Source organism: Trachypithecus francoisi, unplaced genomic scaffold (assembly GCF_009764315.1).
Source record: "Trachypithecus francoisi isolate TF-2019V2 unplaced genomic scaffold, Tfra_2.0 Lachesis_group11, whole genome shotgun sequence".
In the NCBI taxonomy this organism is placed as follows: domain Eukaryota; kingdom Metazoa; phylum Chordata; class Mammalia; order Primates; family Cercopithecidae; genus Trachypithecus; species Trachypithecus francoisi.
In genome coordinates, this window is record NW_022681456.1 from 27023324 (window position 1) to 27034050 (window position 10727).

General features: G+C 50.5%; 1 protein-coding gene across 1 annotated transcript; it reads left to right on the forward strand.

Moving 5' to 3' along the window:
* Positions 1-204: 204 nt before the first annotated feature.
* On the forward strand, positions 205-10480 carry CKAP4 (cytoskeleton associated protein 4). The gene is made up of 2 exons (XM_033220802.1): positions 205-967; positions 8024-10480. The coding sequence occupies exons 1-2, from the start codon at positions 491-493 to the stop codon at positions 9347-9349; spliced, it is 1803 nt and encodes a 600-aa protein (XP_033076693.1). The 5' UTR covers positions 205-490; the 3' UTR covers positions 9350-10480.
* The last annotated feature ends 247 nt before the right edge of the window (positions 10481-10727 follow it).

Sequence of the window (10727 nt, forward strand, 5' to 3'; positions counted from 1 at the left end):
GCCAGCCCCACCTCAGCCGCTTCCCCTCCCCTCCCCTCCCCTCCCCTCCGCTCCTCTCCTCTCCCCTCGCGGCCACATCGGCGCCCGCCTCAGCCTCCGCAGACCCCGCCGGGCCCCGCCCCGCGCCCGGCCGCCCCCGCGCCGGCTTCCCGGCCCCCGTAGACCCCGCCCGGCCCTCCCTCTCCGGGGTCGTGGCGACGGGGAGGAGGGGCCGCCGGGCCGGCGTGCGTGGCAGGCTCTCCCGGCTCGGCTCGCTCGGCCTCCCTTACCGGGAGGCGGGGTCGGCGCCGCAGCGGCGGAGGCAGGCCCCCTCCTCCCGCCTCCTCGGCCCGGCCTCCTTCCCCGGCCGCTAGTCCTCTCGGCCGCTCCGACGCCACTAGCGCCCGCGTGCCGCTCGCCCAGTCCCGGGGGAGCCCCAGCAAGTTTCCCGGGCCGCGCGCCGCGCTCGCTCGCCTCCCAGCCCGCGGCCTGAGCCGCCGCCGCGCCCGCCATGCCCTCGGCCAAACAAAGGGGCTCCAAGGGCGGCCACGGCGCCGCAAGCCCCTCGGAGAAGGGTGCCCACCCGTCGGGCGGCGCGGATGACGTGGCGAAGAAGCCGCCTCCGGCGCCGCAGCAGCCGCCGCCGCCCGCGCCGCACCCGCAGCAGCACCCGCAGCAGCACCCGCAGCAGCACCCGCAGAACCAGGCGCATGGCAAGGGCGGCCACCGCGGCGGCGGCGGCGGCGGCAAGTCCTCCTCCTCGTCCTCCTCCTCGGCCGCCGCCGCCTCGTCCTCGGCGTCCTGCTCGCGCAGGCTCGGCAGGGCGCTCAACTTTCTCTTCTACCTCGCCCTGGTGGCGGCGGCCGCTTTCTCAGGCTGGTGCGTCCACCACGTCCTGGAGGAGGTCCAGCAGGTCCGGCGCAGCCACCAGGACTTCTCCCGGCAAAGGGAGGAGCTGGGCCAGGGCTTGCAGGGCGTCGAGCAGAAGGTGGGTACCCCCGGCCCCCCCACTGTCCCCATCGACTGCGGCCTCTGGACCCACGGCCGGGCCCCTTCGTGCTTCCTGACCGGCCCCTAGCGCTGTCTGCCCAGGCCCCGAGGCGGGAGCCGGTCGCTCCTCCTTGGCGGGCCCTGGCCTAGACACCCCCTCCATGCGGCCCCCTAGTTTTGAGGCAGTCCCCAGACCCCCTTTGTTAATGGCTGCGGAGGAATCGGCCCCGAGGGATGGGCCGCCGCGAGGATGGCCAGGCTTGCCTGGCAGGGTGGGCCAAGGGCCTGTCACAGGGCATTAGCGGTGACCTGTAAGGAAGCCGGCAGGCTCCGGGGAGCCCATTCTTTCTGGATTAGGAACCGCTGAATGGGCAGAGTTGTCTAAAAAGGAGATTGAAAGGGAAGCCAGCGCATCCCTGGAAGCCTCAGGCAAGGCCCCACCTCAGCTCTGCCTGTGGGAGACATCCCAGCGGGGTTTTTAATAGACCCGGAGCTGGCATTCTTACTCATTTGCAGGTCCAAATGAAATACCATCTATCTTTAGGTCCCTTGTCCTGTATTGGACCAGCCTGCCCAGGTAGGCCTTTGTCGTAGTCCTACTTCAGCTTTTTTTGGGTTTTCTTTTGAGAGGGAGTGTGGCTCTGGCGTCCAGGCTGGAGTGCAGTGGTGTGATCTCAGCTCACTGCAACCTCTGCCTCCCAGGTTCTAGCGATTCTCCTCCTTCAGCCTCCTGAGTAGCTGGGATTACAGGATTACAGGCATGTGCCACCACGCCTGGCTAATTTTTTAGTAGTAGTAGAGACAAGGTTTCACCATGTTGGTCAGGCTGGTTTCGAACTTCTGACCTCAAGTGATCCGCCTGCCTCGGCCTCCCAGAATGCTTGGATTACAGGCGTGAGCCACTGCGCCCGGCCCTAGTTCAGCTTTAGGGGAAGGGGAGGGCCAAAAATACTAGATCATACTGGTGAATAATACTTCTAGCCACATTTATATGGTGTTTAGAATGCTTACTCATATATTACCTAATTTTTATAGCCACCCTGGGAGAGAGGGAGGACTAACAGTTTTGATTTCATTTTCCAGAGCAGAACATTGAGGTTTAGACAGAGCAGTGAGTTGACAAAGTCCCCAGCTGGTGAGTGGCAGACACATGCAAATGTCTAGTCCACTGCCCTGTTCGTTAAGGGTCCACAGGGGTTCATTTCAGGTATGGACGGACCCAACTCTCAAGGCGAAGGTGCTCAGCTTCCGCCCTTCTGTGGTTTTTCCATACCAAGTACGGCCCCTTTTCTCTCATTCACTCCTCACTATGTCATTGCCCAATGAAAGTTGGTTGCAAGACTGAAACAAAAAATCCCGCCACTTCTGATCCCGGAGCCGCTGCCTCCTCTTCCCAGCATGCTGTCTGTCCTGCCAAGTTGCTCTCTGCTTTTGTTGAGTGTGCAGGACTAGGAGTTTCCTCTTAAGACTGGCAGAGCACGGCCGGGCGTGGTGGCTCATTCCTGTAATCCCGGCGCTTTAGGAGGCCGAGGCGGGCGGATCACCTGAGGTCAGGAGTTTGAGAGCAGCCTGGCCAACATGGTGAAACCCCGTGTCTACTAAAAATACCAAAATTAGTGGGGCGTGGTGACGCATGCCTGTAGTCCCAGCTACTCAGGAGGCTGAGGCAGGAGAATTACTTGAACCCAGGAGGCAGAGGTTGCAGTGAGCAGAGATCCTGCCAGTGCACCCCAGCCTGAACCATAGAGCGAGACTCCATCTCAAAAAAAAAAAAGGCAGAACAACTGGAATGAGTCAGCCTGCTAAACGCTGCAGGCCAAGGGAGGTGACTTTTCTAAGGGAATTAAGTAGGCAGTGCTGCTTTGCCTATCCTGAATGTCAAACCATTCTTAAAAAATAGACATACTGCTGGAGTATAATCACTAGCCTCTGTTTCTTCTCTTTCATCCACCTACTTACTAATCAATCATAATATTTATTAAAGTTTGACAGTTGCGTGGCTCTGTGTAGGCTTTGTGGGAGGGTATGAAGGAGCAAAAGACACGAATCACTTGTGCAGCACATAAGGAGGTGTCAGTTGAGGGTAACTCCCATGAAAGTTCAGAAGAGGGAGGGTGTGGAATTTCGCCTGTATCCTGGTGGCCAGGGTAGTACCAGCCATCTAGCCGGTGATCGATAAATGTTGAGAGAAGAAGTGTGACGAACACCGTGGCAGGGGCACTATTTTGAGCATGTTTGAGAGAGAGGAGGTGGCTACCGTGCCAGTGGCAGAGTTACATTTAGGAAATTGTGAGAGAGGGGAGGTTGGAAGTTGAGGCCAAAATAGGGAAGGTCTTGAATCCAGGTTAATTCTCTGTGCTGCTCCCTGCCCCTCCCTTAGTCTCTTCTTTCTGCTTCTTCACCCCGTCTCCATCAGAGCTATGTATATAGATCACTTTCTTCTTTGGGGCTCAGTTTTCCCTTCCACACAATGAGAAGAGGGCTCCATCCGGACTTTTAAGAATCCTCATGGCTCTAAAATCGTTGAAATAGTGACTTCTCTTTTTTTTATTTCATATTTTATATTTCATAGAGACAGGGTCTCTCACTGTGTCACCAGGCTGGGGCATAGTGGTGTGATCATAGCTCACTGCAGCCTTGAGCTCCTGGCCTCAAGTATTCCTCTTGCCTCAGTCTCACAAGTAGCTGGGACCAGAGGCACACACAAGCACGTCCAGCTATTTATTTTTTAAATTTTTGGTAGAGTCAGGGTCTTGCCGTGTTGCTTAGGTTGGTCTCAAACTCCTGGGCTCAAGCGGTCCTCCTGCCTTGGCCTCTCAAAGTGCTGGGACTACAGATGTGAGCCACTGCGCCTGGCTGACCACTTTTCTTTTAATTTAGTAGTGTAATAAAACTATAATTTAATGTGTCATATTTGTGGTGCACTTATTACGTGCCAGGCACTATGCAAAGCATTTGAAAATGCATCATCTCCTGACTCTCACAACAACCCCAAGAGGTAGGAACTATTATCAGCCCTCTTTGACAGAGGAGAAAAGTGACTAAGTGAGGCTAAGTGGCTGAGCGGTTATATAGCGAGTAAGTGGCTGGGCTAGGATCCAAACTGTTGTCTAACTCCTAGAACACTATTAACCACTCCGCTATTTAGCCTAGTACATAGTAGGTGCCCAATAAATGTTTCATTGACTTGAGACTCAGAACATGGCCACAACAGTGTTAGGATTTGCCACAGAATGTGGCCACTCTGTCTGCATCTTTGGGGTGACCAGGAAATAATTATTTTGCATTGAGGAACCAGTTGTGTTTGGTTCTCTGACATCCTAAGTTTGAACCCCTTTATAACTCTTGGTGACTTATTGGGGGTTGGAGTTTGGTTCATAGCAGGGAAGTATACTTACAGTATTCATAATTAGTGTTCACTGTCAGTCAGCCATGCTATTAAATGCTTTATAGTCATGATTTCTGTTCTTCCAGCCACCCTCTGATGCAGGTATCATTTAGTAGCACCATTTTGCAGATGGGGCGGCTGAGGACTGGCTGTGTCACTCATTCAAGGTCACACACAGACCATAAGTGGTGTAGCTGGAGTTGGGTGCCCACCTGTCTCTTGTCCTCCAGATATTCTTGTTATTGGAGAATGGCTCAAATCTTCTGAATGACTGTAGCACAGGCAGAGAGGCTGGCCTGTCCTTACCCAGAGGATTCAGCAGGTACAAGTGAGTCCTGGGCTTCAGAAAGTGTTGGCAGTTCATCTCTAGACCTTCTGAAGAGCCTGTGTTGCCCTGGCAGATCCAGCGTGATATAAAGAATGGTAGGCTGGGCGCGGTGGCTCACGCCTGTAATCCCAGCACTTTGGGAGGCTGAGGTGGGTGGATCACGAGGTCAAGAGATCGAGACCATCCTGGCTAACACGGTGAAACCCCGTCTCTACTAAAAAAATATAAAAAACTAGCCAGGCGTGGTGGCGGGTGCCTGTTGTCCCAGCTACTCGGGAGGCTGAGGCAGGAGAATGGTGTGAACCCAAGAGGCAGAGCTTGCAGCGAGCCAAGATTGCACCACTGCACTCCAGCCTGGGCGACAGAGCGAGACTCCATCTCAAAAAAAAAAAAAAAAAAGAATGGTAGGAGTAGGCTTAGGCCTGGTAGGGACAGTTTAATGAGACGAGGACCTATTTGTGGAAGAGTGAGTTCCCTGTTCGTATTTCTTTTGTTTTCTTGTCTAGATTCTCTGCCTAAGGAGTCAGGGCATCAGGAATTGGCAGCCTCTCTTCCAGGTACTCAGGGCACTTGGAAGTCAGTGCCCCTGTCTGAGCATATCACATAGTGGTTAAGAACTCAGGTTCTGAAATCAAGCATTTTGGGATTTTGACATTTGAGCCTACCACTTACCAGTTTCCTCATTAGTAAAATGGAGATCATTGGGAGCCACCAACTCATGAGATGATAATGAGGGTGTAATGAGATGATGTGTCTGAAATGTGTCTGAAGTCCTTTGTATAGTTATTGGTCCATCGTAAGTGCCCAGTTGAATGTCAACCACTGCTAACACCCAGTGCCCCCACCCTATGGTGTAGTAACCTTGAGGGCAAGGATCCTAACCATTATTTCATCTCTGGCATCTTGCCCGCTGCCCACCACTTAGTGGGCATCCCACATTTGTTGGGGGAACAGATATTTCCTATGCATATTGATTATAATGAGTTATTTTCACATAAGGATGCACAACTCATAGTACCCTCAGTAGGGGAACACCATGTTCTTTTTATAGTGTTGGGGGTTAGGTATAATTTCTGTTCTAGTCTCCTTCCTAACCATTTGTGAAGAGCCAGCCCAGGTCAGGGCTGGCAGGGATCAGAGGAGACATGGGCCAGCTCATCAGGCTTTGCTTGAACTTCTTCATTTTGTGATTCCATCAAAAAACACTGGATGAAAGCCTGCCATGTTGAAGGTACCGTGCTCACCTGCTCACACCTCTGTTCTGAGTGCTATGCTTAGAACAGGCAGACACTGTGATTTAGTAACCTAGTTTCAAAGATGGGCTCTCTCCAGTACTTTCACAGAGTGTCCTTTAAGACTTGGGTTGTATTTGGTTGGGCAGGGAAATTGTCTAGTATTCTGGAGCCCCTGAGAACCTTATTCTAATCTGCCTTAAAACAGACCGATGGAGCTAGACAGCACTTTAGAGACTTATTTGCTACTGGATGATGAGCCTGGGACTTGGAAAGTGAATGTGACTCTTCGTGCTTACAGAGCTGGTTACTGGTGGGGCTGGCACAAGAGCCGAGGTGTGCTGTTCACATTCCGCTTCAGTTTATCCTCCTGCCTTTTGGCATTGGGCTGAGGATAGTTCTAGGAATCTGCATACTCACCAGGTACTTCAGAAGAAACGAGAAATAATCACGATGATGATAGCTGCCATGTATTGAGCGTTCACTATGTTCTGGGCACAGTTTAAGTATTTGATATATTATTAATTCACTTAATCCTCATATAGACAATCATATGAGGCTGGTACTGTTTTCCTATCCTTCAACTGAGGAAACCAAGGTACAGATAGGCTAAATAACTTCCCTAAGATCACACTGCAGTGTGAATTAAGTGAATTAAGTGTTCAAGCTAGGATTTGAACCTAGGCAGTCTGGCTCAAGAGTCCTTGCCAGTGGACAGATTCTTTTTATTTTTTAACTTTTTATCATGGCAGTGTTCAAGCATAAACAAAAAAAGAGCAATATAATGAACCCCAGTTTCAAGAATTACTGATGTTTTGCCATTCTTTTTTCATTCCATCAGCACCCCTGCCATCTGCCTTTTTTTTTTTTGGCTGGAGTTAGAAGTCTGATTCTGAACCACTCTCTTGCCCTATGGGTGCCCAACCTGGTCTCCCTTGTTCTCCAGATGCTGTTGCTGTTGAATGGCCATAGCATAAGCAGAGTGGCTTTCCTGTCCTGAAGCCAGAAAATTTACTGGGCAGAAGTGGGTCCAGGGCTTCAGAAAATGTTGGCAGTTCAGCTCTAGGGCCTCTGAAGAGCCTGTGTTGTCCTGGCAGATCCAGGGGATAGTGAATTAGGAATTAGTTTTAAAATGAATCCCTGGCTGACATTCTTAGTTTACCTGAAGCATTTTAGGATTTATTTCCAACTGATAAGGGTTCCTTTCCTTTCCTTCCTATTCCTTTCCGTTTGTTTTAACAGAACACAGCATGTCATACCTAACAAAGTTTACAGTATTTCTTGAGTATCATCGGACACCCAGTCCAGAATCACAGTTCCTAGATTATTTCAAAAATGGCTTTAAAAAATGTATTTATTTATTTTTAAATTTTTGTGTTGTTTTAGACACAGGACCTCACTCTGTTGCCCAGGCTGGACTTGAACTCCTGGGCTCAAGGCAACCTGTCACCTTAGCTTCCCAAGTAGCTGGGACTACAGGTGGACACCACTAGGCCCAGCTCAAAGATGTCTTTTTTAACAGTTGGTTTGTTCAAATCAGGATCTGTGTAAGATCCACACATTACATTTGATTGAAAATTTTCCTAAATTTCTTTCGGCCTGTAAGTTTCCTGTCTTTCCTTCTTTTAAAATGCCACTTAGTTGTTGAAGATCCTGGTTCTTTGTCCTGTAGAATTTTTCACATTGTGGGTTCGGCTGATTGCATCCTCATGACATGTCTCTCCTGCGTGATGGTTAGACCGAGGGACTTGACAGAGTCAGGTTTTTGTTTTCTGTCTTTTCTTTGTTTTTTTTTGCAACAAAGTATTAAGTATTAAAAGTGGCACCATGTGCCACATCAGGCTAAAACCCATGTTATTAATCATTGTGCTGTCCAGCCTGATTAGTCAGGCCTGAGTTATAAATCGTCCCTGGAGCACTAGAAGGGGGCTCTAGGGTTGGTCATCAAAACCATATGGACTATGTGTGGAAGGATGTTTCTCCAAAGGAAAATTGTGGTGCCATTCTGGAAAAAACAGGACCTGGAAGCTGGACAGACAAAAAAAGTTCTATCATGTGAAACTCATCAGGTCTTCTCAGCAATTAACGTCTGGATTTTGATTACAGGTGCAGTCTTTGCAAGCCACATTTGGAACTTTTGAGTCCATCTTGAGAAGCTCCCAACATAAACAAGACCTCACAGAGAAAGCTGTGAAGCAAGGGGAGAGTGAGGTCAGCCGGATCAGTGAAGTGCTGCAGAAACTCCAGAATGAGATTCTCAAAGACCTCTCGGATGGGATCCATGTGGTGAAGGACGCCCGGGAGCGGGACTTCACATCCCTGGAGAACACGGTGGAGGAGCGACTGACAGAGCTCACCAAATCCATCAACGACAACATCGCCATCTTCACAGAAGTCCAGAAGAGGAGCCAGAAGGAGATCAACGACGTGAAGGCAAAGGTTGCCTCCCTGGAAGAATCCGAGGGGCACAAGCAGGATTTGAAAGCCTTGAAGGAAGCTGTGAAGGAGATACAGACCTCAGCCAAGTCCAGAGAGTGGGACATGGAGGCCCTGAGAAGCACCCTTCAGACTATGGAGTCTGACGTCTATACCGAGGTCCGCGAGCTGGTGAGCCTCAAGCAGGAGCAGCAGGCTTTCAAGGAGGCGGCCGACACGGAGCGGCTCGCCCTGCAGGCCCTCACGGAGAAGCTTCTCAGGTCCGAAGAGTCCGTCTCCCGCCTCCCGGAGGAGATCCAGAGACTGGAGGAAGAGCTCCGCCAGCTGAAGTCCGATTCCCACGGGCCGAAGGAAGATGGAGGCTTCAGACACTCGGAAGCCTTTGAGGCGCTCCAGCAAAAGAGTCAGGGACTGGACTCCAGGCTCCAGCACGTGGAGGATGGGGTGCTCTCCATGCAGGTGGCTTCTGCGCGTCAGACCGAGAGCCTGGAGTCCCTCCTGTCCAAGAGCCAGGAGCATGAGCAGCGCCTGGCCGCCCTGCAGGGGCGCCTGGAAGGCCTGGGGTCCTCGGAGGCAGACCAGGATGGCCTGGCCAGCACGGTGCGGAGCCTGGGTGAGGCCCAGCTGGTGCTCTACGGCGACGTGGAGGAGCTGAAGAGGAGTGTGGGCGAGCTCCCCAGCACCGTGGAATCACTCCAGAAAGTGCAGGAGCAGGTGCACACGCTGCTCAGTCAGGACCAAGCCCAGGCCGCCCGTCTGCCTCCTCAGGACTTCCTGGACAGACTTTCTTCTTTAGACAACCTGAAAGCCTCAGTCAGCCAAGTGGAGGCAGACTTGAAAATGCTCAGGACTGCTGTGGACAGTTTGGTTGCATACTCGGTCAAAATAGAAAGCAACGAGAACAACCTGGAATCAGCCAAGGGTTTACTAGATGACCTGAGGAATGATCTGGATAGGTTGTTCGTGAAAGTGGAGAAGATTCACGAAAAGGTCTAAATGAGTTGCGTGTGCAGGGCACGGATTTAAAGTCCAATTTCTCATGACCAAAAAATGTGTGGTTTTCTCCCATGTGTCCCCCAGCCCCCGATTTCTTGTCCCCTCTTAAAGAGCAGTTGTCACCACCTGAACACCAAGGCATTGTATTTTCGTGCCCAGTTAATTTATTGACAATGTTTTAAGTTCTCTGCTTCAGAGTTTGGTTAGTTTCCTGAAGCGCAGCCGCTGTGAATAACAGGTGGCTTTTCATGGATGTCTCTAGTCAGAGAAAAATGATAAAGGCTTCAACTGAGGATTAACAGAAGCAGATTAACCTCAGAAATCCTGTCTGGCTGGCAGATTTCAAGTAAAAAAAGGTGGTTTTGGGGGACACTTTTATTTCCAGTTGTCTTTAAGGAAAATTAATTTTACTTTTTTTTTTTTTTTGTACTTCTGGCCAAAATTTTTGAGATATCTCTCACTTGTCTTCCACTTTGAACCGGTTAAAGCTCATAGCTGTCAGCTCTGAATGAGGAGGGGAGAAGCCCCTGGGTCTTTCTTTGAAAGGAATCCGCTGCTTGAGGGCCGCCTTCCCCTGTGGTGTGTGTGTCATTTGTCTTCCTGACGCATCTTATGATATCAGAGGTAACTATGCAAAGCATCCAGACGGTTCTGAATGTGAAGCACTACACCAGACCTCTGTCCCCACTGCCGGCCCGTGTTCTCTCTCGGGAGGTCACCAAGGAACACAGAGGTTTAGACTCCCAGAAAGGGGAGTCCTTGGGTTCTTCCAAAAAATGCGTTAGGAGAGCTGTCCACAGTGGAATGGGGGTTCTCCCTGGGGAATGTAGGCCAAGTCCTTTTATTTTAACATGATGTCCATGAGGAGGTTTGCTGCCTGGGCAGCCCTGTCTGTCAGCAAGAAGCGTGCATACTGCGTTTCTGTAATTGTTTGCTGTATCTCCCTTCCCTCTGAGCTGTATTGTTCTTTAATGGCTGTCTTGCCCTTCCAAAAAAATTGAAAAAAAAAAAAAACAAAAAAACCTGAAAAGTACAAAAAAAAAAAGGTTTTGTTTAGTTTACTGTGAAATGAACTGTATGGCTTATTTACAGTATTTTTAATTCTTAATAAACACTTGAGCTTTGTTATGACTTTTCCAGAGTGGTTGCATTTTGAGAATTTCGTAATTATGATGTATTTTATTAGCATGTGGTATAAACAATTAGCAAATAGGTACGTTTATTGTTTTAAAGCTGTTTTTTCTTTTAATTCTGAAACCAAGATGGCCTCACTCTTGGGCTGGGGGCCTCCTTTGATGGACTGTTAGCAAGTGTGTTCAATGATTACTTGTCTCCAGCTCTTAGCTTCAAGCATAGGACCTCAACCCTTACTACCTAT

Coding starts and splice junctions, on each gene's coding strand:
- CKAP4 (XM_033220802.1), top strand. CDS start 491: ATGCCCTCGGCCAAACAAAGGGGCTCCAAGGGCGGCCACGGCGCCGCA. Junction 968..8,023: donor TGCAGGGCGTCGAGCAGAAG/GTGGGTACCCCC, acceptor TTTTGATTACAG/GTGCAGTCTTTGCAAGCCAC.